General features: G+C 31.8%; 1 protein-coding gene across 1 annotated transcript in view; it reads right to left on the bottom strand.

Moving 5' to 3' along the window:
• Window positions 1-25,106, bottom strand: part of LOC144838022 (kinesin-like protein KIF14) — a 53,965-nt gene extending 28,859 nt beyond the window's left edge. Inside the window, exons 1-15 of the mRNA XM_078693359.1 lie at window positions 24,978-25,106; window positions 14,844-15,130; window positions 14,128-14,382; window positions 11,366-11,453; window positions 10,640-10,732; window positions 9,731-9,783; window positions 5,997-6,135; window positions 5,555-5,671; window positions 4,721-4,842; window positions 3,217-3,389; window positions 2,614-2,822; window positions 2,262-2,446; window positions 1,564-1,666; window positions 829-974; window positions 124-163 (exon numbers count right to left, since the gene is read on the bottom strand). Of these exons, the coding sequence (XP_078549485.1) occupies window positions 124-163; window positions 829-974; window positions 1,564-1,666; window positions 2,262-2,446; window positions 2,614-2,822; window positions 3,217-3,389; window positions 4,721-4,842; window positions 5,555-5,671; window positions 5,997-6,135; window positions 9,731-9,783; window positions 10,640-10,732; window positions 11,366-11,453; window positions 14,128-14,382; window positions 14,844-15,124 (2,004 nt within the window). The 5' untranslated portion in view covers window positions 15,125-15,130; window positions 24,978-25,106. The remainder of the gene's footprint in view (window positions 1-123; window positions 164-828; window positions 975-1,563; window positions 1,667-2,261; window positions 2,447-2,613; window positions 2,823-3,216; window positions 3,390-4,720; window positions 4,843-5,554; window positions 5,672-5,996; window positions 6,136-9,730; window positions 9,784-10,639; window positions 10,733-11,365; window positions 11,454-14,127; window positions 14,383-14,843; window positions 15,131-24,977) is intronic.
• Between the last annotated feature and the right edge of the window lie 1,426 nt (window positions 25,107-26,532).

The following is a 26,532-nucleotide window of genomic DNA, read 5'->3' as shown; positions in this document are numbered from 1 at the left end:
ACTTAAACATTGTGGATGCCATTGTGCTAACAAACAAAGCAAGTACTATATTTAGCAAAATTCTATTTTGCAAAGTAATAAATTCAACAACATTGCCTAACCAAATGTACAGAATATCTATACCTTATGTTCTTTTAACTTTGCTTCTTGTTGGCTCTCTAATCTGACAACAAATAGAAATTAATCATATATCACAATGCACAACATTAATATATTATAACACACTTGATTGTATCCTTCCAATTTAATTGGTTAATTATGCATCACATGTCATTCAGCATTAGCTCTACCGAACGGAAAAGTGATTTCTAATGGTGATAATTAATGCATCTTCAGCTTTTTGTAAACATTTGAAAATTGTAGCCATGCACTGACTAATCCGCGTTTGAGTATCAACTTGTTGTACGCGCCTCTATAACTGTTCTACTCCGCATATAATGTTGAAGCAATGCCTTTTTTTCCCAGCTTCCTGGCCTAGTATTATTATATCAATGATTGATAAATTGAATAAAAGTAGGTGTGCTATATAAAACAAAAAATTAATGTTTTATATTCATTGAATGGATCGAATATTTCATTCGATGAAAAATTGACAGCCCTATTTTCAACTTGACACTTCAACTCATGAAGTATTCTCACCATCCAACTGATAATAATCCAAATACTAATGGTTGTCCGGTATATGTGGTTTGTGTTCTTGCAACTTCAATAGGAGATATTAGGGTTTACAATCTTCAAAATATAAACATTGTTCAAAATACAGGTCCATGTTTGTATTAACATAAAATAGGAATGAAAATAACCTGTGTTTTACCAATTCAGTCATACCTTGAAGCTTGTTTTGTAATTAACTCATTCCGAGCAAACTCAAAATCATTTTGTTTTGATGATTTACGATTCTTTTGTCTGCAATTAGTAACCTCAAAAGGGTGGTTAAATCGGAAGTAATGGTCACCAATTACAATGCGATCACCCTGCAATTTTAGAAAAACATGTGTGCAGTACATGTGTTTTAAAAAAAATAATTGTTTTTTCTTATTTGTTACCAACATTGTACACATACGTCTAACAGTTCAAATTTAGAAAGAACAATTAAAATACTATCTTAAAACTATTGAAAAGAGTATTGAAAAGTCATACCAAAGGCCAACAAAATTGAAGCACACATTATTGCGAGTACAATATAATTTGAACAAAAATAATATACTGTCTAAGGCAAAGCAATTTCAAAAATTAAATTTACAAAAAATTGTGTTTTGATGTACACAGCTAAAATAAGAGGATAATTTAAAGATATAATGTCCCTATAAAAAAATTTTGTTGTTTTAATGCCATTTTAAAAGATTTAATAGTAATATTCACTTTGACCAAAAATGTAATCGAACAAAAAGGGTTATAAGAAAAATCCTGTTAAAGCAAATGGGATTTTGTTTTTTTTTATCTACAGAAGTGAATAAACCTATAATATTAAAAAATAAATGGCCTATTCAAAGTCTAATTTGATTAATCTTCATTTTTCAAGTTTGTTGGGACAATACATCTTTAAGTGAAAATTGTTCTTACATGATGAAGTACAGTAGGTGAAGTGACTAATGATCCATTTAGGTATGTATCAGCATCTGCCATTGAACTAACACTTACAATATTGTCAACGTTATTAAATATGCTATAGAAAAAAACAAAAGCACTGATTACAGATATGTTTATTTTATTTTTTAATTTATGGAAAAAAATGAATATAAAAGAGGTACTTATATACCATACTATTAAATCATGACACATATGATTATTTTCAACTGCTCATAAGCTATAGTCTGTCTCTAGACATGTCAATAGTAAATGACACACTTTATTATATTATATATAAGTGTGCCACTGAGTATATGTCGAAATACATAAATAAAAATTCACAATCTAATTTATTCTCCTATTATACAGACGATGTCTAAAATTTTGTAAATGACCTGCACCTTAGTGAAGCCCCTTTTCAGGTTCTCTTAGCTCTTTCAAAAATTTGCAACAGCTTAAACAACCTTTTATACCTGCTCCTATTCCAGATCGCCAAATAAAATCATGTCTCAATGTTTTTTCACAACACGCCACATGGTTATGTGCCAATCATTTTAGTCGATGGGCACATAGCCATCTGTCTCATGAAAACTAAAAGTCGCTAATGCTTTATGCGCAATCTAATACGAACTCAGAACTGCTATGTGGTTTTATAATATTGGTAGTACATGAAGAGTATATATTATATTTACCAGTGCATTGCAGCTACTAATGCCCCCTGAAGTTGTATATCACTTGTTGATGACTTTCTATGCTGACCAACTGTACTTTGACCTTCCTTTAAAAGGTAGAGAAGAACCTCTGAAAGCTGAGGGTCTTCATTTAAATTTACAAGATTCGGTAGTTTGTTATCCACTTTTAAAGATATTCCAGATTTCTGAGAAAAAATTAGGAAAAAACTAGTTCAAGCAACAGAACAGTATGTAAAGTATTTTGGAAAATAATTTGTGTTTAAAAATATTATAATTAATTTAGCTAACTCTCGTAAAGGAGAAGATTGATTAAACAGCAAAAAAAAATAAATAAATAAAGTTGTAATAATACCTCTAGGCCTCTTGATTGCTTTTCCCTACTTTTTTCACTCTGCTGTAATTTTGTTTCCCAAGCTCTTGTGGCATCTGTCATTCGTTGTTCACTCTCATTTAGTTGCTCCTTTAAAAACTTGATCTCCTCCAAACTTTGGTGGTAGGCAGAATCTGATGTTGTACAACCCTTCCTACATCTACGAAGATTTTCCACTTCTGCACGCAACTCTAAAATAAAATTCAAGATATAAAGTCCAAAGAACAGAAACGATAATTTGGTTTCATACACATCAAAATCACCAATTACAGGATGGATAAACTTTCATAATTATATTGCCCTTTTATACTGATTCATATTAGATGATTAACGTGCTAGACGCTAGTGTGTTTTGAAAAAGCGCTTTCACTATGTAGGCCTATTATTTACAAAAATAATGATAATGTAGCCGTATAATCAGGGAAGAGTGAACACTGGTATAATAATTGAAAATGTGCTACTAAAAGTATTGAACATCATAGTGAAATGAAACTCTTTTTGTTTGCCTGAAATTGAAATAAACAATATTAATGCTTCAAACTAAAATCGCTCCAATAAGAAAAATATATATATTTTTTTCTATACCTCTTATTAACCTTGCATTAGGATCCTCATTCACCTTTGCTGCATTTATAATAGATCTAGCTTGCTTAGCATATCGTAGTGTGCTTAAAGTTTCCTCAATGTGAATACTGGAAGGACTGATTGTTGCAATCATTGCTGTTTTAGCATTGCCTCCCAAACTATCTTTAAGCATCCTTGTATACAAATATAAACAAATTTATAATTCTTTTAATTTTTGTCATTTACCTGCCAAACATAAATAGAAATATTAATTTTAAAAATTCTAGTCGTTTCTAGTATGTCTAATGAGATTGTTTATGATTGTATGAAGTTCAACATCTTAAAACAAGTTTCATGCAGTAGTTTTGAAAATAACACAAATTCACCAATGTTATAGGAGTTGTATAATACTAGATGGTACACGTACCATCTAGGTCGTGCCCACAGATGGTTCTCGAATACACAGTCATTTCTTCAGCGTACAAAAACTGTTTTTAAAAATGTACGTACTGCAGGACTATAAAACATTGTCGTTTACAGAAACAAATAAATAAACATGATGATTTATGTAGTCAACTGAAATTAGCACCCTGGGAATTTTTGATTTGGACTCATTTAAACAAACCCAATTTGTGTTTTGTATATAACATTACGGTTGAGGGATGGGGAAGAGGATGGGTACAAAGAGGAATAATTGTTAAATATATTCTTTATCGACTCAGTAACGAAATATGTTTTCATCTTTTATAGGCCTTTAAATAATATACCTCTAAATACAGTAACACATTTGCGATTTAATACTTTGTTAAAACTGTCACTGTCATAGTAGATTGAAATAGTAAAGTACATGTGACGATACACCACTACGACATTATATTGTTTGTAACTATTAATTAATACAAACATTGAGAAGCAACTGTCAGTAATCAAGTTATTTGTATATTATGTATTTATATATCTAACAGTAAGGCCTACCCACACTCACAGTAATAAAGTTTATTTGTATATGTGTTTATATACTAACAGTATCCACACTCACAAAAAAAAATTTGCGAGTCAAATGGCGACCAAAAATGGTTAATACATATTTACAGTATTGTCAAAGTATTGCAATACTATATCGAACGGTGTTAAGTTTATCCGCAAGGACCCATACATTTACCTACTTGTGTCAAACAAAATAAATATACTGAGACTGAGAGATTGGAATGTTCCATTCATCGCAAATCCATAAACTTATATAAACGTATATTAAATCTATCAAAATAGATCAACATTATGATGATTTTTCGAGAATGTTGATCATATTGTAAAAAGATTCACAATTTCTTGCAATTAAAATAATAATAATGAGTCTTAATCTTTGTTAATTTTGATTAATTAATGATTAGTTTATGTGCACTGTCGTGACCGATAACACCACTACAAATTAACCACTACACCCAAATGCTGAAGCACATGATCATATTTCACCAATCATGCTCTGCTTGGAGGTTCGGCAATAATGTGAATGAAGAATATTCACCATGTCAAAACACTTTCTCTGTATGGTACAAAAGTCTTCATCTTCTTGTTTATAGATTTGTCACATAGATTTGTTATGACCTTTCCTAAGGTCAAGAGGGACTTGTTAATGCTAGCTCCTTCCTACAAAATTGGAACAAAACAAATTTAAATTGTGATATTACGAGTACTGAAATCGTTTAAAATTAAAACAAAACACAAGTTTGAATGAGGTAAATGCACAATTACTAGCTGAACAATTAAACTTATCAATAAAGGTTTCATTTCTCAAAATTTTATGTATTTTTCCATTATATCAATAATAATAATATAAATAATAATATTAATGTAGTTGCATTTAGCTTGTAAATTGATGTGTTGGCATAAATATTTTAAGTCAAATTGTTAGTACAGTATCCTTTCAGACACCACTCAACATGAAACAAGGGGAAATATATGTTTTAGCACTACTAAGGGGAAACCACTATTAAGGGGCTGGGGACATTTTTGTGTTTGCCAAATGGTTTATTCATCTCCATCACAAAAACAATATTAATAAAGACCAACATAATTATGTATTCTCCGCCCAACCTCCCCACCCCTTCCTGCCTGTCTCTTCAATCTGACCACAACATGTATATTTTTTCCTTTCTGTTGAATTATAGCACCTTTATTAAGGAAATGTTTTTGGCTCTCAATACACTTAGTATAAAGTACAAAATTACGTCATTGGGCAAACATCTGACCAATTAATACTGGTTCTACTGTAGTAAAAAATGTTAAAATACAAAATGTTTATTCATAAAATTAATATACTAGCTCCAGTTGAAGTGTTATTGAATGTTTCAAACACTACCTTAAGTCTGTCTCCTGTTGTAACAGCTGAAGAGCAACGTTCACTACCAGCAAGATCAATCAAGTTGATGCGACTCGTAACACGATGAACCAGGTCGTCACCTTCTAGGTTTTCAATCTATACATTTTTATAATTTATTTCAACTTTAATTTTATTTTATCCTGACCCTAAACATCAAACACTTAACTGGATCCCCTGCTGACTAGCCATAGAATTAATTTTAGAGCACCAGAAGTCATTTTAAAAGCATTTACTTATTGTAATGTAATGACTAATCTGTCTATCTTTATGGATGATAAAAACTGTTATTTTAATATCAACAAAAATATGGAAAATGTGAACCCAAAAACGAACATGTTCTTTTTTCTGACATAATCATCCAAGTCATGCAATGGGTATTGTATTTTTAGTTTATTTGAATGTCAGCGAAAGTAAAACTTACTTTAGTTTTAGTCATGATTATTGTAAACACTGAATGTGATCTGCTTGACTTATCATTCATTCCTGTACTTGCTGTTGCCCTCTGTTTATTACCAAGTTCAATCCAACCGCAAATATCAGCAAATGATTTAGCAACATATCTACATTGTTTAGAAGATAATATTGTATTGCAAAAATCTTTTGTATTGTCATAAGATTGGAAAAGGAACCAACAACTATTTGCAGTGCAATACTATGTTTGCAAAGTTGTAATAGTAAATGAAAATATAAGAAATAGTCTAAGCAAGAAATATTTATTTAAAAAAATATAGACATACTGTATTCGGTCCACCAAAGTAAATTGTGTACAGTAGCTAAATATAAAATCAAAATACCATCTGATAGTAAAGAATTTACAGTGTTAGTGTAAAACTTAATTTAAATCTTCAGTTAAAATTAATTCACCATACTTGAAATGAAAACCAAAAGTGTATTTGTTTGAGTAACTGGGCAAGGGTCCGAGGCCCACTCGTAGAATGATTATTCTCGGATAAGGACTATAAACAGTAGGTCCAGTGAACTTAGTACAAGTATAAAGACTAAATTAAAAAACACTAGATTAAATTCGTCACTATGACGAATTATAGGTTATATTCATGGATTTAAATATTAAAGATAATTAATTTTTAAAAGATATATAGATTGATTTCGTCAGAATCTTTAATTATTTATAATTTATATGAAGGTATCACAATCCTATCAAATATCCCTCTGCATATAATGCCATAAACCACCCTTGCTACATAATATTAAAGACATAAGTTACTTTTACCTAGATTTCATTATATATCATGTGTATAACCTATACACTAAGAAATAAAATTTAACAAACAATATGGATAATAAAAAAAAATCTTGTTTCCCAAGGTGAGACTTGATCTCGGTACCTTAAATGCTATAGACACAAGCACAGACCACCTAGCCATACACAACTGACTAAAAGTTGAAGAAAGATTCCTCCATGTATTTACTATGCAGTAACCACTTTGGTGCAGATAAATTATTACATACCGCAATGAATTATACTTTTTTAACTATGATGACATCTTTAAAAACTTTTAAAAATGCCAAAGTATATACTTTTAACTTTAATATATGAACATTTTAAAGAAGAAAGTTAAAGTTAAGTTTGTTATTTCGGTACCAAGATGATAATATATATAACCTAATTAAAGTTGGGAGAACCAAGAGACATGATATAAACAACTGAAAGAAATCATGTTAACAGAATGTTATTGAGAGAAGGAAAGGAAGACAAGACTAGTCTATCAGCCAAATGCCTATTTTTTCCATAACCTTGCAATGTTTTCTATAGTTTTCTATCAGGATGAATAATTTTGTACTGAATGGCTGACAGCATAGAGCAATTTTCATTAACAAAATTGTCGCTATTTTCATACTAACATGCTATATCTCTGGAACTACTCGACGTATTGAGTTCATTTTGGTGTCAAATTGTTCAGAATGTGTATGTTTATATTAGCTCTAATAGAGATTTTTTGGTAAAATTTCGCTCTTTTCGCCATATCCAAGTAATGGCAGGTCGGACAGCATTAAAACTAGAAGCTTGTTCCCAAGATATCTATTTCTATTCAGTTCAACAGAAAAACTTGCTTGAAAATGACCGGAAGTGTTTTCATTGACCTTTGACATAATAAGTTTATTCTATAATATAAATTTATAAATATTTGTCGTAGAGAGCCAATTTTTGTGTCAAATTGTTCACAATTTATATGTTTATACTTGCCATACTGCAACATTTCTTCAACAAGTGGCCGGAACACCCATTTCTCTGTAATTTTAACCTTTGACCTATTTTTCTCATCTAAATAACGACATGGCATTAAATAGAGAGTTGAAACTAAGCGCAAATTGTTTATAATAGAGATATTTATATTCAATCTAATGGATTATATTGTAAAATAATAATAAATAAAAAAAAAAACAACTGTGATTATTACTATCTGGATGGATAATTCAAAGAGGTGTGAGGTGCTTGGTTGGTAACAATACATACTGGATTTTAATTTAAACAAATATTTACTCAAAGCAATAAATTCCAATTCTCAGTCTGAATTTACTACTTATACTTCCATATATTACAGTCTTTTTCAGAAAAAAATTGATAATAGAATTGATTTTATGGCAAGAATAAATAAATATATTGCTGACTAATATTTATTGATTTATATTATTAAAAAATAGAATAAATATATTAATTGATGTCAATAACCACACTTCATTTTCAAGCAAGATCTTCTGTTAGACTGAATATAAATATATATCTTGGGAACAAATTGCACCTAGTTTTAATTAGATATGGCAAAAATAGGTCCAGGTCAAAATTGCTAAAAATTGGGTTTCTGGTCAATTTTTTTTCTATTAGAACTAATATAAACATATACATTGTGAATAATTTGAGATATAGCATGTGTGCATGAAAATAGTGGCCATTTTGTTTAGGCTAATCACGCAAATAGCTCAGTAAAAAAAATCTTTATTCTATAAATTTTACCCAGTCACTCTTCAATACGAGCTAAATGCCTATTTAAATACAATTGCTAATTGGTTTAAAACTAATAAACTAACATTGAACATCAAAAAGACAAAACTTATGATTTTTGGGACAAACCACATTCTTCCTAAATTTAAAGATATTTCAATATCTTATAATGGAGATATTATTGAACGAGTTGACTCTTTTAAATATCTTGGGGTCACATTTGATCCGCAATTAAATTGGAATGATCACATAAGCAAGGTATCCTCAAATGTTTTTAAAACGTATTGGTGTCACCCGTGTGTAAAATGTTTTCTTCCGTCATATACGCTTAAAATGTTAGCTAACGCTCTTGTTTTTCCCCTTTTTATTATTGTTGTTGTGTATGGTCTAATTGTAATGTTCAAAATACTAATTGTTTACAAGTACTCATGAATAGATTAGGTAGAATTTTGCTTTCTGTTGATATTAAGACCTCAATTGATTTTATTTTAAATAACCTTGGCTGGAAAAGACTAAATGTACTCTGGAATGAAAAATTATTATTAATGACTTTCAAGTGTTTAAAAGGGTGTGCTCCTCCATATTTGACCTCAAAATTGACTTTTAATAACACTACCCATTCTAAAGGCACACGAAGCCAAAGCCATAACAATTTAGTTGTCCCCACCTGGAACATTTGTCAAGGCAAAATAACCTTTACTTATCGTTCATCTAAGCTGGAATGAACTTCCAAATTAATTAAAAATTAACTTTAAAGATTTCTCAATAACTTCATTCCAAAATACAATTAGTACTCAACATTTTTAACTGAATTTTTTGTTTTCTAAAATTGATTGCTACTTTTAATGTATATTTCAATTACTCTTTGTCTTTATTTTATTATGTTTGTTATATTTTCAATTACTGTACCACTTTGGAAATCAGTGCACTAGTACTGAAAGTGCTTGCAGAATAAAGAAAGAATAAATAAATTCCATAAAAAAAACTAGAAAATATTGCAAGGTTAAACCCCTTGGCTGCTGGACTATACATGATAAAGGTTGAAAAAACCATCAGAAAATCTGAAAATGAGAAAAGGTTAGGTCTCACAATATTACATGAAATAGCATTCAAATAAAGCTGAAAGATGGAGTGGTTTTTTAGTTGTAGTTTTATATTTATTCATTTTCATTTATCATAATGTAAATACTTACATTGACAATCCCTCCACATATGGACCAAGTGTAGGATGCTCACGAACACGTAACTTGACACCATGCAATAAGAAAATATGTTTAATTTTTATCAAAGAAACATTTTGCAATTCTAATAGTGTTATTACTTGTAATATCCCATGATACTATTTATAAAAAAAGGATGTATGTTGTACATCCCATCTTGAACATTACATACAATAAAAGAAATATAATATAATAGCTGGTGTTACAGGGTCATTTTGGTGTCAAATTATTCACAACATAATATTTATTCACTCTAATACAACATTTTGTCAAAAAATGGCTGCATATACCATTCCTGGCATTTTGACCTTTGACCTTGTCATTATATGTTCTGAATAATTTAAGATCAACTACATGTCTCTTTGACCAGTAGTTATCGAGATAGAAGGTTAGGGTTAAAAGTCAATAACAATATTTCATTTTTTTCACTTTTGGACAAAAAAAGCTCATTAGATCAAATATAATATATAGGCCTTGAGCAATTTGCATTTAATTTTTTGTCTCCAAGATTATTAGTTACAGAGATAAGAGGACAAGGTCAAAGGTCACAATGCCAGGAATGGTATATGCAGCCATTTTTAGACAAAATGTTGTATTAGAGTGAATATAAATATTATGTTGTGAATAATTTGACACCAAAATGACCCTGTAACACCAGCCATTACAAAGATATACGCTATTTGAATATTTTAGCCGCAATCTTGGAAAGTCCCATAAAGACAAATTGCAGACAAGTTGCCAATTTTCATCACAAATTGCACATGGAATACCTCTTTGAACCTGACTAATGAGTTTATACGTGATAAAATATTCAGCAAAACGGAAACAAATTTGTGACCCATCAAATATTGAGAAAACATGAACTACTTGTAGTATACTTACAGATTTTCTACCTTTCTCTGAAGCAGTGGCAAGAAGATCATGAATTTTTTCATTATAGATTTCAAAGAAACTGATCTCAATATTATAGCTTACCTGGAAAAATACAGAAATGTAATTTCAGTGACATTTTTCTATTTTGAAGTAAAATTTCCAAATTATATTCTATATGAAAATATAAAATGTCAGAGTTATTCCTCCTATGTTGAATCAGGAAAACAGGACATGAAACAGGACGGTTAGGGTGATGGATATTCTGTGTTCGCTACATAGCCATTTATTAGTTACACACTCAAAGAAGATTACTACTGGGACAACTATGTCTACTACTAGTACTAGCCTATTTTAGGGCTAGGGGGCTTACCTAGATACTAATGGTAGTAGTTAGGCAACTTACTAGATATGGGTGTATTGATTTGGGTCAGATTTGATTTGATATATGAATAGAGTTCAAAATGAGAACATTGATAAACTGTCTATTAATTAAATGAACAGTTTAAGCATGTAGGATGTTCTACAGGAACACAATCATTTGGTGTTATTTTTAAAAATAATAAATTAATAATTTATTTATTTACGATGATATTTGTGTAAACAAGTTATACATAATGACTAGATGTTTCTTGACTTTTATATTTTAAATAGATTGTATAATTAAGTTACAATGAAACAATACATAAAACTGATTTTTATTTATAGAAGCTTGTAGAAGTTTAAAATGTACATTACATGTTCTTCTTCTGGATTCTCTATTCTAGCGTACAGATCTTCGGTAAATTGTGGAACAATTCCCCTTTCTTTTCCATATCCCATAATACTATTAAAAAAAGATGTACAAACTTAAACATAACATTCACTAAAAATAATATAAGGTGGTGTTAAATTTGATTTGTAGAGATATATGTACCTACTTGCTTGAGTACTATTCAAACAAAAATATCTTTAATCTGTATTACCACAAAACAATAGTCAATCTTTAAAATAGCTGGCCTACACCTTTTTTTAGTATTTAACCAATTACTTTTATCGTGTTATGGGCCAACCAATATAACAATTTCTTCCGAACCTCTATTTTAAAAATAATAATAAATTAGGCTTAATTTTACTACATAAAATTAAAGTGTGGTGTAATGGGTATCCAGCTTTTCATGGTTGATAATCTGGTTCAAATCTTGTTGAAGATGATTTAAAGACATGAAAAATGAAGATTAATTAAATTCTTTGATTGAATATGGTATTTTGTAGTTTTAATAAAGTTAATCACTTCAATAGAAAAAAGAAACGAACAAATAATGCTTTCACTTACAAAATGACAAAATAAATGGGTAAATTCAACCAAAAATCCATTGGCTGGCAGCCAATTTGACTATTTTTGGCTTTAAATTACAGTTTTTTCAGGTAAATAATTTTTTTGTCGATCTAATTTTTTTGTCAAAGTGGATAATTATTATGTGACATTAAAATGGCATATTCAAAAAAAAAAAATTAAAAAATTATTTTTCAGGGGGACAATACATCTTTAAACAAATCCTTTATTTTAAAAATTATTTTTGGTTCATTATGACCTTTGACCTAGAGTGTCTTTCTTTGTGTGTATTAAAAGAAAGACAATCCATTGATCTGTTATTTATGATGCTTCTGGTATTGTAGATAAGTTAGACATTTTTAATGGCATTTTAAATACTGTATGGATAGGTTAAATATTTTCCCACTAAGCAAATGAAAATAGGTAGTTGTGACAGACCATGGATAATATTAAATTACACAAACCAATAGTGGTGTTGGTAGTCTATGAGTGATAGCTTACCTGGATGAACCGACATAGGCCTTTTCTCCTTCAAGAGGAGAATATAACCGAAAAGTAAAATTTTTTTACTGAACTCCCCTCCAAGACAGTGGTATCGCCCATGCGCCACGCCCTCAGGTGGGTGGCAACGCCCATGCATAACTCACCATTTCTTTTCGAAACGTCGAAACGTATACACGTTTTGACTAGAGAGAGAGAACAATAGAACCTATTGTATCATAGTCTAGTATTGTACTATACTGAGAGCCTAGCCGTTTGATTGAATTTATCGAAAGATCTGTTTGTTGTGTGAGCAACTGCAACAAAGCTAATTAGTATTAAGAGTTTAGGCTGTAATCCGTGGGGATTTCGGTCTGTTGTTGTGCTAAAGAAACATCGCTAGCCAAGACCCCCGGTGCCGGGTTTCCTTGGTTGTGTGGGCTGTGTGTGTGCTTAGTCACCCTGCCCAAGATGGCTTGTGTTAGCTGCAGGGGGCTCCGTGCCACAATCAAGTGGGATAATTTTTGCGTACCATGAAAAGATAATCACTATAATTACTCATCATTTGTATTCTAATCTAGATAAACCTGGTATTTTGACCTTATTGATCATCCTATTATTGTACAAAAGATGATAATTATAGGAATAAGAAGAGATTATCTCATGGGTGTGTGATTTTCTCACTAATAGACGCCAATGGGTAATTAAAAAAAATTGGCTTTCTGAATGGAAATCAACTTCATGAAGGTAGACCTTCAAAATTATGGTTAATGATTCTCTTATTGATACTGAATAAAGATGGAAATTTGTTGATGATTTGACAATTTCTGAAGTTTCTAATAAAACTATGCAATACAAACCCATCTCAATGAACTTATTTAGTGGAGCAAAAATAACCATAAGGAATATACAAAAATAAACAAATAGCTATTACTAATTAGCTAGATAATTGGATTTGATTGATCTCATAATATTAAATACCGTTAATAGTAAAATCAAATTTTACAAGATGATCTTAAATGGTCATCCCACGAATAAAGCTATGACCACAAAGGCCTCCCTCCCTTATCATCTTTCTAAATTTGGCATTCCCATACCTAAACTTGTGAATCAGTCTATTCTTGAATATGCCTCTCCAGTTTGGCATCCATCTTTAAATTGTACTCAAATTTAACTAAATCAGTTCAAAAGCAAGCATGTAAGATCATTTTGGGTCAACAGTACAATTTCTGCATTAGATATTTTTATTACTAACTAGATTTTGCAAAATTCTTTGCAAACCTTACGTCATCTTTTAAACCCAATAGAAATATAAGCACAGAGTTCCCTCCGTTCGAACGCTAAAATCACAGTGGTATCATTTGCAAAATTGTCTGTACCCAGTATCATTAAGGAACTAAATCTGCAAACCCACCAAATTAGATTTTAAATATTGTCTCAGCTTTGCACCTTTTTTATTTTATTTTAAATATGTTTGCCTGGAATCAAATTTTGTTTTTGTGATATTCTAAATGTAATCTTAGTTTGTATGTAAATTTGTTATTTTTAGATTTGTACATATTTTATATTTGAATGAACTTTTAAATGGAATTTTATATTTTGTTATACTTTTTATATCATAATGTAAATTTTGCACAATTCAGATTTTTCTGCAATGCCCCTTATATATTTAATAAACCAGAATTGAATTGAACAAAACTCATACCTGTATGATTTTCCCGATCCGGTTTGCCCATAAGCAAAAAGACATGTGTTATAGCCTTCAAATGCACTAATGAGAAGGGGTTTTCCAAGTTTATTGTAAACTAGTGTCTGGTCAGCAAAATCACCATTTTTCTTGTCAAATGACCAAAAGCAATGATCATAGCAAAACCTACTAGCATTTGCTGATTTAGTTTTAACAAATGTTTCATTTCCTTGCATAGAAACAACACATGTTGATGTACTACTCTTAATTTCTCTGTAAAATAATAACAATGGTAATAATTACACAAACCAACATTTGGTAGTCTACAGTAATAGTGCTCTGCATATTTGGATAAACTGCCATTAACCATAAGAGAATAATGGATAATGTTAATTCAAAGTGAGTTTTTGTAACTCATTTTATTAATTTCCACATAAGTGGAGAAGTTGGTTGTTGCAACATTTTTGGAATCACTGATCATTGTGCTCAATCCTGCTGGGGAGAACACTAGAACACATTCTGGACATTTAACATTTGAGTTGGTCATCTCTCTTTCACTTCTTCCATTGAACATTTTTTTTTGTCCATAAAAAAATTTATGAAAAAAATTCTTACTTCACACATTTGTTACAAGGAAATCATTGCATATTATTATTATCATATAATTATTATCGTATTAGTTATTAACCAGACAGTAATGTTACATTATATTATTTTTTTAATTACCAATTTACCTTTCGCTAAACGGACGAACTCTGACTGCTACAGTCACACTAAAGCCATCCTCTTCCCCATGTTTGGAGTTTGATGTGACTTCTTGTTTTAAAGGTGTGCCAAATGTGACAGAATTATAGCATTCAGGTGTGCCAAAGAGTGCTTGAGGGTTATTCTTAGATTTTGTAGAAACAGGTGTGCTGAAATGACTGTTAAATGGATATACGTTTTCCTTGGCATTGCTAGGTGTGCGTGGAAGCACTCTCTTAGAAGTTCTTGACAGCGATAAACTGGAAGCCATTACACCCTGAAATTAATCAGTGTGGTAACAGTTCAAATTTTTCTTTATATTTTTTTGTGAAAAGATTTTATTACTTTGACCATATTTTATGTTCCTACCTTCTGAAGAAAATGCGCAATTTGAACAATTTGAATCAAAACAATACTTAATTCAAATTGCACAGAAAATCCTTACTTATAATATCCTAAATTTATAAATAATGCAAGAAGTAATATTATAATGGAGTGGAGTTGTGGCTTGGTGGTTATGATGCTTGACTACCACTCCAAGGGTCCTGGGTTCAAGTCCCTTCACATGTCAGGATTTTTTCTAAGGACAAAATTACAACTCCACTCCCAAAGACTTGTAATAAGACTTTGTTTATGTAGAGCATCTTGTGTATATGTTGTCTTGTGAACCTCTGAGGGTCCCTAATGATCAGCAATTGCTGGATGGATCACCCTCAATAAATATGGTACAAAAAAAAAAATCAACATTGTGTAGTTGCTTGCTTATGAATTGATTAAATAAACTGACTGCTAAATGAGGAGAAGGCACCCTTATATATATTGTCTTACAGGATATGTGAGGTGTCAATTATGACCTCATCGCTTAACTTTGAGATGAGCATAGTTAGTTTTTAGATGAAACTTAAGAGCCATTGTCTGTAAGAATCAAAGAAATATCAAAAATAGTGGCAGACTCAAAAAAATGGATTTCTTTCAAATTTTGCACATGGCTATATATGTGTTGAGAGAAATCAAATAAGTATTTTTTATTTCACACATATATTTCCATGGCAACGGCCAAATTTGTGTTTTTGACAAATTTTGTCTTTTTTTAAGGTTTTTTAAAATGGATATTGGTACTACTTTGATGAACGATATTTTTGTTTTGTTCATTTAATTATAAAAAATAATTAGTGTATGCATAATAACAATGCATTGTGTACCTGTTTCATATTTTTTTTTTCATACTTGGGGAGATACCATTTATTTAAAAAGGGGTGTTTTTCACTTTTTTTAAATTGTTAAATGCAACTAAACTTTACTTCACCATAACACCCAAAGTGGTGTATTTTTTTAGCTGATTTATTACAAATAGGTAGTTCTAATGTTTAATAATTGATTTCTAAAATAAAATACTGGGGTAATTTAAAAATCTACAAGCAGTGTTGCGAGAAACATAGGCATTTTTATAAAAAAAAAAACATGGTATATTAGTAAAAACATTTTATTTTCTTTGATTATCTGATTTGAAACTCATTGGTCAGAAAAATTCTTAATGTTTTATATACTTCTAGTTGTGTTGTGAGAAAAAAAACAATATTTTTAATTATAGATTCTGTAATTCCCAGTTTTAATGTCATTTTATAGGTTATATCCTCTGGAAATTTGAATAAATTATCAGATCGTTGTGAATTTTAACAGATTACTCCTCTCTTATTTTGAAGCTCCTCCTTCATTTTTTTACTTCTTCTATTTGCTAACCTAAGCAGATCCCACATGCCCATCCACTACCACTTTCGACTAAACTGCAATACTTTGGTCGATCATCCACTATAGGGTGTCAAATGCATGCATTCAAGCACCACCCACACTGCCGCTACCATCGCCCCAACCAATAGACGGATTCAAACTCCTCCATCCCACCCCTCCCTCTTTCTCCAAGCCCCCACCCACCACAAGTTAAAAATTGCAATGCAAAAGATAGGACATAAAGTTAAGTTTTTAGACCCTCGTCTCCAACCCCCTAACTATTTCAAACTCCTGGATCCACCACTTTCCCCTCCCCAAAATTGAACCAATCAAAAGTCAATGATATACTCAGGTATGTATATATGCTCTACATAACAAATATTGAAGCCCTGATGTGAAATTTCATTTCATTTAAGGTCAGCATGTAAAATATCACACTTTATATTAGATATTGGTTTTAAATTCTATATTTTTTTTACTGTGATGGTTGGATTCAGTATTAATTATTAAATTTATAATTATCTGATAATTATTTAATTTCCCTTAGTTATGCATAGCAACAGTTACTATGGTAACTAAAATTGAGATATTCTTTAGATTTTTCATACTTATCTTATACAAATTTAAATTTGTAGATTATTAGCAGGCATGCCTTATTTGCATTTTCAAATTACCGTTTTACAAGGTCATATTCATAAGGACTTCTGTGATTATTTTTATTCATGAAAACCCCATATTTTATTTACAGCGGGCACCTCCCGTAAGCGGCCACCTCCCTTAACGGACGCACTTTGAAAAGCCTGTTTGTTCTTCCTATCTAATTAGTGCATTTGGTACCTACCGTAAGCGGCCACCTCCCGTAAGCAGCTGCAGGCACCTTTTTATACTAAAAATGAGATTTTTTGTATGATAAATGACCTCCCGTAAGCGGCCACCCGAAAAATGTGATACTTATTGCATGGACCTATGAATTAGAGGTCCATGTTTCTTTAGGGCCTGTTTCTGCTGCATAAAAATAACCGGTTAAAATCGGTGTGAATAAATTAAAATCGGTGTGAATAAATTAACTCCATTTTCTTGCCAGCAGAAACAGGACACATTTTTGGTAACCGGTTAAAAGGCAGCGCAAAATAACCGGTTAAAAACACCAATTTAAATCGGTGTTAGAACGCCGTTTAACCGGTTATCGCTGAGCAATTCTTAGCTGCAACACGAAATAACGGTTATTTGATTGACAGTTGTGACCCCGCGTCAGATACCGTCGCGTACCATGTGTGTTTTCCTCGTGGTTTTGACAGTCGAACGAAGAAGTGAACATGTATGTGGATGAATGAAATCACAAGATATGTTATTCAGTTGTGGGGGGGAAGAGAAAGTACGGGGAAGGATGACAGGCAATAGAAAAGATTCACAGATATATAAGAGCATTTTTGCGAAAGTAAAAGAGGAATTCGGGGTGGAGTTCCGAACTACCCAAGCTAAACAATTTGAGGCGTTAATACACGCTCGCGGAGGGTATGGTCCTATAAATACCAAAACGGAAACAAAAAAGGGACTCAGAATGTTGCAAATACCTACCAAACGAGAATAGATAATGGTTAATTAATTATAAAAACCCAAATTTTATAGCAAAAATCGTCCGAATTTATGTTAAAAACGATGAATTTAGCAACAAAAACTGAAACCAAACGAGCGTATTTATGGCACACCCTTAGTGCCTTTAATAGGAGAACAATGAACAATCTTACTTTGATCGTTTTACATCATCATTTTTTAGAAAAACATCACATCGACCGAAAACAAAGGTTATCAGAGCCTTTGATAATATATTAAATATGATTTTATTAAGCATAGAAATGTGCTATTATTTATGTTAGTACATAAATATACGAAATAATGTTCAACACTCATTATTCTATTAAAGGCACTATGTGCGTGCGATATTCTATGACTTGGATACACTCGTTTGATTTAACTTTTTGCGGCTAAACTTATCATTTTTCACATAAATTCGGATGATTTTTGCTATAAAAGTTGGGTTTTCATAATTAATTAACAATTATATACTCTCGTTTGGTGGGTATTGCAACATTCTGAGTCTCGTTTTTGTTTCCGTTTGGTGTTTAGTAGGACTGCGCTCGCGAAAGACAACAGTCGTTCACGTGGGAAGGGGGCCGTATGACATCGCCTTTTTGAGGAATTAGGCTAGATAATAATTATCCTAGGCGATCGGGCGCTGCACGACCCTCCCTATGTTTATTGAAGGCGGCATGAGAATTAATTTTATTAGTGATGGTAAGTAGGCTTTACAAAAAACAAAACTTGTAGACCTGGAGACAACATTTTATTATTATGTTAACATGTTTGAGATGTTCGGCGATATCACACACGTGTGTACTAACGTCGATGTAAACAAACAGCCAACTTACTACTTCCGTCTGAGTGTATTGCATTTTGGGTAATGATGACGTTTTGCTCGACGACCACCCATAGATTTAACCGGTTATTTCGGAGCACAAATTGAGCAGAAACGCGGTCTTGTTATTGTTATCTATTTTTAATCTATTTTAAAATAACCGGTTAAATTGCGTTATGCAGCAGAAACAGACCCTTATATATTAGCTTTATTTCAAAGTGGTTTTAAAAACATTACTGTGAAGAGATAAGAAAACTACACAGATTTTGACCGACCATTTTTCATATGATAAAAGCTTTTAAAATTTGTCTGAAAATGCTAAAAAATACTAAACCACCTGATTATAAATAATAATACAATTAGCTGGAAAATTGAGAGGCTCGTTTCGTTAAGAATATCGTGTATAGCCATAATACGTGATTTTGGCCCTTTATCGGCAGAACCTCCCGTAAGGGGTCACCGCCCGTAAGCGGCCACTTTTCCAGGTCCCGAGGGTGGCCATTTAAAAAAAACAATTATCCTTAGTTACGCATAGAAAAAGGTTCTAAGATAACATAAATAATACATTTTTACATAATTTGACCCAACAAATGACCTTTTCACAAGGTCAGACATTTTCTGGGATTCAGTAGATAAGTAAATTTGGGAAAAAGTAGTAAAGCTATGTAATCAATTGTTTATAGTCATGAAACCCCATATTAAAAATATTGTACTTAGTTACGTATAGAAACAGTTGCTACAATACACTATAGGTAAAATGTTGATGTCATTTGACCTCAATATGTAAAATATAATTATTTTTTTCATAAAAACTCCATATTTTATTTTAAAAAAATTATTTTAAACAGGTTTAAGATAACACTAAAGGTCAATTTTTTACCTTTATTCAGATTTGTCAAGACTTTCTTTCTGAGATTATTAGGATTCAGTATTTAAAGTAAATTTCGCAAAAAGTAGAAATGTAAAACTATGTAGAAAAAATGTTTTTTATTTATGAAAAACCCCTTATTTTTTAAATATTTTCGCATAGAAACAGTTACTATGGTAAAATGTTGACCTCAAAATGAATGAATTTACAAGGTCAAGTTTGTCATCACTTTAAGATTATTAGAATGCAGTTAAAGTAAAATTGAGAAAAATTACAAATGCAATCAATTCTTTGTATTCATAAAAATGCCATTTTTTACGTTTAAAAAAAAAATTACTTTCCTTAGTTAGACATAGAAATGGTTGCTATGGTAACACTATAGGTAAAAAATGAAAATTGTTGAGAATTTTTATGAACTATCTTGTAAATGTTGATCAAACATTAATAGTTGTAGTAAAGTGGGGACCTGTCCTGTTTTGCATTCTGACCCCTTTTGACCTCAAATGACCTATTTACAAGGTCAGATTTTTTGGGAGGTCTTTCTGCTGGGCTCGCACTGGCCGATCGCCAAGTCGCCATGGGCGAAAACGTTTCCAGATTGGCGAAAAATAAAACGGCTACTTTAGCCATTTTGGCTATGACATGATAAAATAGATAATAAAATAATCATTTTGGCGAAAGCATAAAGTCCAACTAAAAGGTCCATTTGTCGATCTTCAAGCATTTATTTTGTTCGTTATCATGTTGTTTACTTCAAGCTCCATTTTCGTCAACTTGTTTCGTTGTACCAGGCGTCTCTTTGTTGTTTCAATATGATGGAGATAGCAGAGGTAGACTGCACAGAGAAACAGACGTTACACGACACATGGATGATGGAGTCTACCCAAACTATCACGTGTTGCGCTGCACAAACGAACGACGACTCGACAGCCGACGGTCGGGTATTTACCGGGATTGTCTATTTTTCGATAAGGATGTTCTTTCAGATTAAAAAAAAACATAGTATCTTCAATGAATGATCTTATCGAAATCAATATTTATGCGTTATGCATTTTATGCTCTAATAATGTAGTTTCATATTTTACCCTTAATAAAGTTTCCTCGTGCGTGCAGTGCGTCAGTAGAGTAAACAAAACAACATTCGGGAAATGGTAGAGTCTAACGAGGATTTAGCTAAACACACACGTGCATTTATTGCGGACTATATAAACGTAACAGCAAGGCCGGCCGCCGGCTTCTGTGTTGTTGGGTGTAATAAATAATCGAGCCGGGATGGTATAAATTTCTCCCCCGACAGAAACGCCTTCTCCCTGTGCTTTAGCCTATATTTTCTGCACGTTCAACAACGATACGAGTGTTCGTATGCAAGAAATATTTTTAGCATATAGGCCTACGACGTACCATCGTACATAATTTGCCTAGGCCTGCGCTTGTCTTAGCCTGCGCTACTGCACTTTCGCACCTCTTGAGCATACCCAATTTAAAAACATTCACCCGCTGCGCGGCGGTGACGGTGGGTGACCGTGAAAGTCTTAGGACACGATTTTCGCGTGGTACGGAAGCCACCAGCCAAGCGTAAAAAACAAAAATAACATAGCGTTTAGGGAATTTCAGAAAACTGTAAAATGTTTCTTATTAAATTGATAACTGCATGAATGCTGTATGATTAAAAACAATTTGAACAATTGTTTTGATCATATAAAATACAACAACAATTATTTTTTAAAATCAAATATACAGTGATTTAGGCATCGCTCTCTTTCCCCAAATGCCTTACAAAAACATTCAGGGAACAGTGTATAGACCTATTGACATAGATAAATTAACTAAAACGTTTTTACCATTATATTTCAACAATTTTTAATTTTGGCTAATGACCGATTCATTTGGCTAAATAAAAAAATTGAACTTTAGCCATTTTGGCTATAGATAAACTGATTTGACTAAAAAAAATATTTGAACTTTCGCCAAATGGCTAAACAAAATGAAATGTTAGTGCTACCCCAGTTCTGTATCTCGTTACACAAAATAGATGTAAACATTTATAAAAACCATTGACGCAATTATTTCAAAGTTTAACATTATTTTCCATCAACTTAATATTTCAATGCAAAATACTGTTTTTCTGGCAATTATTTGAAATAAACCTGGCAACACATTCTCCTATTTTATCTAAACTATTCCTATGACTCTAGTAGCATTATGACAAGCCACATATACATTTTATTATTGGATTAGCCATATTTAAATTGTGTTTCATGTGTTTTGTTTGTTGATATTTTGTTTGTATTTTTTTGTATTTTTCGTATTTTCCTGGCAACACAAAACCTATGTACGAAATTTACCCCAGTGTTTTTTTCGTGATTATTGTTGACAAACCTATTGACTATCAAATTACAAAACCTCATTGATATAAAAACACCACTTTGGAAGTTATAGGTACGTTTATGAGGTATACTTTTATAAAAAAAATATTTTTTAAAAACACCCCTTTTTAAAATAATGGTATCAACCAAACTCCATTTTGTAAATTTTTTTTTTCTACATTAAATGGAACTCAATACATGTTGTTTACACTGCTATAAACAAAAACTGTATACTGTAAGTACTTTTGGTTAAAATCAGTATACAAGTTTGTACTTTTTCACTATAGAAAATCTGTGAAAAATGGCAAAAACATCAAAATTTGGATAATTGACCGTTGTCATGGCAACGGAGGCTAAAAATTAAAATGAATGTTGTAGATATGCTTTTTATTGAAATGTCTATTCATGGTAAAAATTTGAGAGAAATCCATTTTTTTACATCTGCCACCAAATCTTTGATTTGTTTAAGGCAGACATGCCATTTGACGTAATGGTCGCAGTCCTCCAAGAGAAACCTTTTTATTATTACAGTTCAGTAGTCGCTAGAGGCTAGGGGTGCTGGTCAATCCGTACTCAAACCAACCCGTACTAGTACGGATTACGGTCGAAGCGGCCGCCAACCAAAGCGGCCGCTAGTTCAATAACGGCAATTTGTATGGAACGCCGTGTGCTCTTTGATTGTCGTTGGTTTGTAATCTTTGATTGTCATTGTTTCGACAGGTTTTCTTTACTCGGACGTAAATAACAATCTACATTATTGTAATGTAATTTATTCTCTTTATTTTACAGATTGAATGTGATACGTTCTTTTAAACGAAATGGCGAATCGATGATTAGCCTACTTATTTTAACTAAATGATTTTAAATAAATGATATATATGTTTAATAATAAAGTCAATAACATTCATTGTGGTGTTTGTATTGTATATTAATATAATATATAATAAGCCAATTATTAAGAATTATATACATTTGTTCAATAAAGTATATCACAATATATAGTTTTGTTATTGTATATTAATTAATCAGTAAAGTAACTATACTATAGTAGTGTTCATAATTTGTTAACTTCTTTCTAATTTTTTTTACAATATACATGATTTTATACCTTCAGATATAAATCAATTTAAAATGAGTTTTAAATACTAATATAAGATGCAAGTGTCTGTACGGTACGGTAATTAATTACGCGAATTTTTGCTAATAACTCGACTGGCGGCCAGCAATAGTGCTGTAGAAGGTGCGCGTTCCTCTGGCGTTTTCGTCCCCACGTGGCTTTATTGAAAACACAAACAATGTATTACAATGGAATAACACTTAATGTAGAACACACCCTATTACTAATAATAAAAACCAAGATTCGATAGTATGTAAATGGGATATAAAGATTCGACAATACCGTACGTAAATTATTAACGCAATACTGTATAACGATTCGATAGTAGGTAAATGAGATATAAAGATTCGGCAATACCGTACGTAAATTATTATTGCAATACTGTATAAAGATTCGATAGTAGGTAAACGAGATATAAAGATTCGGCAATACCGTACGCAAACTATTAATACAATATTGTATAATAACGATTCAATAGTATGTAAATGATATATAAAGATTCGACAATACCATACGTAAATTATTAATGCAATACTGTATAACGATTCAATAGTATGTAAATGAGATATAAAGATTCGGCAATACCGTACGTAAATTATTAATTCAATACTGTATAACGATTCGATAGTATGTAAATGAGATATAAAGATTCGGCAATACCGTACGTAAATTATTAATGTATAGATTCGATAGGAGAGGGTCGAGAAACGTCGTGTCAGTTCAACGTTATATTTTCCCTTCACTACCAATATAATGAGATATACAAAGTTAAAGATGTATTGTCCCTTTGACTAATTCCAAAAAAATAAAAAATAACAGATTTCGAAAAAAGGTGGGTCATTTTGAAGTATCATAATAGTTATTAACTATCACCAAAAATTTGTCGAAAAAAAAATCATTTAACTGAAATACAGACGTTTTTTTGTTAAAAAAATAACTTTGACTTCCAGTCAAAGTTTTCAATCAAAACATATCCCATAATGAAACGCGCTTGTTTGGCTACTCTGTATGCATAATCATAAAACTTCCTCACGATCTGTGTGAAAATACCTTCTCAACCGTGACGAGTTGTAAACAATCCTAATTAGCATATGCATAATGCGTACTCGTGGTTTGAAATCTTTGTTTACTTTCGCTCGCGACGATTTTCCAGACGAAATGTAATCAAACTAATTTACCTGTTAATTACGTAAACTTGTTGCTTTTGGCTCGAATTTTCGACTTAAAGTGAATAACTTTAATATTACTTTGATATGGCGAATTTAAATTTAGAATATTTTGACCTTCATTTTTTTGTGTTTCAAGGGACAATACATCTTTAATGATTAAATGATTCGATAGTATGTAAATATTAAAAATAGAATATAAGATTCGATAGCATGTAAGTTAATATTAAAATACATATAAAATATACATTGATTTAACGGCCGGCAAACTTATTATACAACTTGTTATAGAAATATAAAGAAGAGCTGTAACTCAAGGCCTAGGCCTACTAGTATAGGATACCTAGGCCTAGGCTAGGCTAGATCCGTTTCGCACCTGTCGTTTTAATTTTATTTTGACTCCAAGTTAAGTAACTTACTATAATCATAAATACCACACCTTAGAATTAGGCCTAATACGTACTTTTGCGAAGGAGAATCACAGAAAAGGTAGCAACTAAATCCTTTAAATTGATTAATTTACAGACGTGCTTCTCTCACACCTACTAGCTAGGCCTAGGTAGGCTATTCGTGAGAGATATACCAAAAAAAAACGACCGCTGTGTATGTGTGTTGTTGTGTCGTGTGACAATTGAATTTTTGAAATAGCCGGTGCGGCGTGCGGGCGCTCCTCGTTGTTGTGCGCATGTGTTTCAGACAGTGAGCTGTAAGCCGAAGGCTAGAGGGCGTACTCAAGACTGAAAAGTGATTCCAACAGGAGGGGGAACCAACAAGATGGCGGCACCAACAAGATGGCGGCCGTAAATGTGTTCAAAAATAATATATAAAAAAAAAAATAATAATCTAATATAATACATTAAGACCACATACATTACAACACATATTCTTTTCAAAGCACAGTGAAAGTTTGTATAAAATTAAATATAATTTCATCCCACTTTGAGGGCCGAAAGCGTAATTGTTTTTCCCAGGACGAACGTGGGCCGAAACGTCTCACTTTAAACAAAATTCATATTTATTTTTGTTGGTATTTATCATTTTGTGGTTGGAAAATGTTAAAAGTATTTTATTTTAATTATCCCTGGGAAGGGGATGGAAGTTTGGGGTGGGGATGTAGGCCTGTCACCATGACCGAAACCATGGAGGTATAATTATACCTCCATGACCGAAACTGTATTGGGAATTTTAAACTAATGATTTGAAAATTATGGGTTGGGAGTGATGGCTAACAATTTGTACTGGAACCGTCTTAAACACATCACCCAGTATCTGGGATGTGTTTGGAAGGGGAGGAGGAGGAGCTAAAATACTGGCGTAATGAAGTAGCATAGGCCTAAAAGTATATGATTATAATTGGATGCTGGGATGGTGAGTGGAGAAAGAAGGTTGGGGGACCGTAGTATCAAAATTAGATATTTTAATTAATATCACTGCCAATATATATGACACCTATTCATTTACACAGTTTACAACGTAGGCCTACTTTAACCATTATTAGGCCTCTCATAGCTATGTACCCCTCTCAATTTGAAGCTAAAGTTGAATTGAATTTGTCCTTCATTTGGGAAGAATTTGTTTTTCATTCATTCATTCATCTTTTATTTCGGAAAAAAATAATTCTCCATAACTCAAGTACAAATTAGTGTTTACATTATTATATAATATAAATACTTAAAGGAAAAACGTGGTTAATACAACTTCTTCATCCATCCACCATGTAGATCGGATGATGGAAGAGCAAAATCATTCATAAATACATTTCGTGACCGTATTGCCTGTCCTCCCACCTGCACAACATGCCATACACCACCTTAGGCTGTAGTAACGGAGCAAATGCAAATGCGGTTTTCTACAAACATTGTGCTGGCATGACCTCGTTACGCGGTGGACAAAAGCCGCCAAATTTGGCATGGAGCTTTGTTGCGTATCCGGACAACTACACCCTGGACAATTACCACCCGGACAATAACCCCCCTAGGACAACTACCACCCGGACAATTATTCATTCTATGATATCA

This window comes from Antedon bifida, chromosome 3 (assembly GCF_963402885.1).
Source record: "Antedon bifida chromosome 3, ecAntBifi1.1, whole genome shotgun sequence".
Taxonomy (NCBI): Eukaryota; Metazoa; Echinodermata; class Crinoidea; order Comatulida; family Antedonidae; genus Antedon; species Antedon bifida.
This window is presented reverse-complemented; position numbering and strand designations above follow the sequence as displayed.